The sequence below is a fragment of the Bactrocera latifrons genome, unplaced genomic scaffold, assembly GCF_001853355.1.
Source record: "Bactrocera latifrons isolate USDA-ARS-PBARC rearing strain unplaced genomic scaffold, ASM185335v1 scaffold_73, whole genome shotgun sequence".
Taxonomy (NCBI): Eukaryota; Metazoa; Arthropoda; class Insecta; order Diptera; family Tephritidae; genus Bactrocera; species Bactrocera latifrons.
The window spans coordinates 738,648-740,311 of NW_017537412.1; the positions used below are offsets into that span (position 1 = coordinate 738,648).

The following is a 1,664-nucleotide window of genomic DNA, read 5'->3' on the forward strand; positions in this document are numbered from 1 at the left end:
TTAAGAATTTCTTTTCCAATATTTTTTTTTTAATATTTATTGAATAATATACATGAGTGTTTTTAAAGGGCGAGCCATAATTACATTTTGTCGATTTCGGTTTTAATTGCGTGGTAGATAAACATGTTGCTGTGTTGTTAAGCCGCAAAATCGCGGCTGACTGCTTGGAGTGTGAAAAAATACTTAATCCTTTTTGGCCGGTTTACGGTTGTACTGTGTTGCTTGCAGGTATACAGATGTTTGCAGTTGTTGTTATTTTTATTGTAATTGGCACTTTCACTTATTTCTAAACATGTTTAATATTTAAAACTATGATTTAATTAATTTAAATATTTGTATTAACATTTCAAAGGCAAACAGCATATTAATAAAATACACTTGTGTTTAGGACACCCCTCAACATTTATTTATTATTTTATTTATTTTTAGCGTAACACACACGCAACTTCTACAGCTAATTAGCTTTTGTTGTACAAAAACACACTTCACTGGCGGCTGCGGTTGCTGCTTTACTTGGCTTAACACTTTAGAAACACTTTCGCTTTTTTGCACTTTGAATTTCGCATACACACACTCACACAGCCACACTCGCTTATAATTTCAAGGCGCTTTTTCGCCTTTGATTTTAGCATTTTATGATTTTTTTTCGCTATTTTTATGCGGTAGCTGTCACCCACTTAATATCACACGCAGGCACTCACAAACGGACACACAAGCACAGACTGGCACAAGCGCTCCTTTCAGCTCGGCGTTTGTGTGTGGCACTGGCTCGTTCGGCGGCACTTTTGCGTAGCACCTTCACGTTATAGCTGTCGCGTGGCCACTGCCTTAGGCCGAACTGGCACGCCTGCTAAAGCCGTAGGCATAGCTAACGCTAATTCCACCACTACCACGACGACGACGACTGCGACGATGACTATTTACAAGCACTCTTGGTGTTGGCTGCTACCGCTTTCACTTCCACTTCCGTTTCCGTTTCACATATCCTCATCGTCATTATGCCCAACACAGCCATCATCATCATCAGCATGGTCGTCATCATCATTATGCGCATTGCCATCAACATCTTCGTAATCGTCATCGTCAGCAAATGCGCCGACTGTACCATAACAGTACAATGTGTAACTGTAACTGTAATTGCAACGCAACTGATTGTCCGCTCGGCGGCATAGGGCGCTCATCTTTGGCCAACAACGAAATTTTAGACACAGCAGAAGTGGAAGTGTGCTGCGTCGGACACCGAGTGCGCCAGCAGTAGGCATAGGGATATTGCGGCCGAGTAAATGAAGCGCAACGCGCTGTTGCAGGGCACACAGACTACAATAACGGACTATTGCCAAACTGCTGGCTGACGATTGTAAGAATGGCTGCCGAAAAGTTTGTCTGAATCCAGTGACATTTGTATTGGCAGGTTTCAAGTTCTTCCGAGTGTGGCGCGTGTGTGTGTAATAATAACAATTAAGTGTGTGTATGAGTATAAATATTTTTGCTTGCGTGGCCACTGCTGCACAATTGATTGTTGTTATTATTAGCATTTGCTTGTTATTACAATTATTTTTTGTTTTGTGGTTTCTTTTCGGCAGCTCTCCTTACATTCTTCCACTTCTCTCAGCACTTTGTTAAGGTTTGGTGGTTCTCACTTCTCACTGTTTTTTTTTTTTTTT

General features: G+C 41.1%; 2 protein-coding genes across 4 annotated transcripts in view; both read right to left on the reverse strand.

Annotated features, from left to right (window-relative positions):
- The window catches only part of LOC108976120 (potassium voltage-gated channel protein Shaker), a 354,344-nt gene that overhangs the window by 226,932 nt on the left and 125,748 nt on the right, over positions 1 to 1,664 (reverse strand). The window lies entirely within an intron of this gene.
- The window catches only part of LOC108976098 (transcription factor stalky), a 28,899-nt gene continuing 28,212 nt past the window's right edge, over positions 978 to 1,664 (reverse strand). The window contains exon 2 of the mRNA XM_018945010.1: positions 978 to 1,099. Within this exon, the coding sequence (XP_018800555.1) occupies positions 978 to 1,099 (122 nt within the window). The remainder of the gene's footprint in view (positions 1,100 to 1,664) is intronic.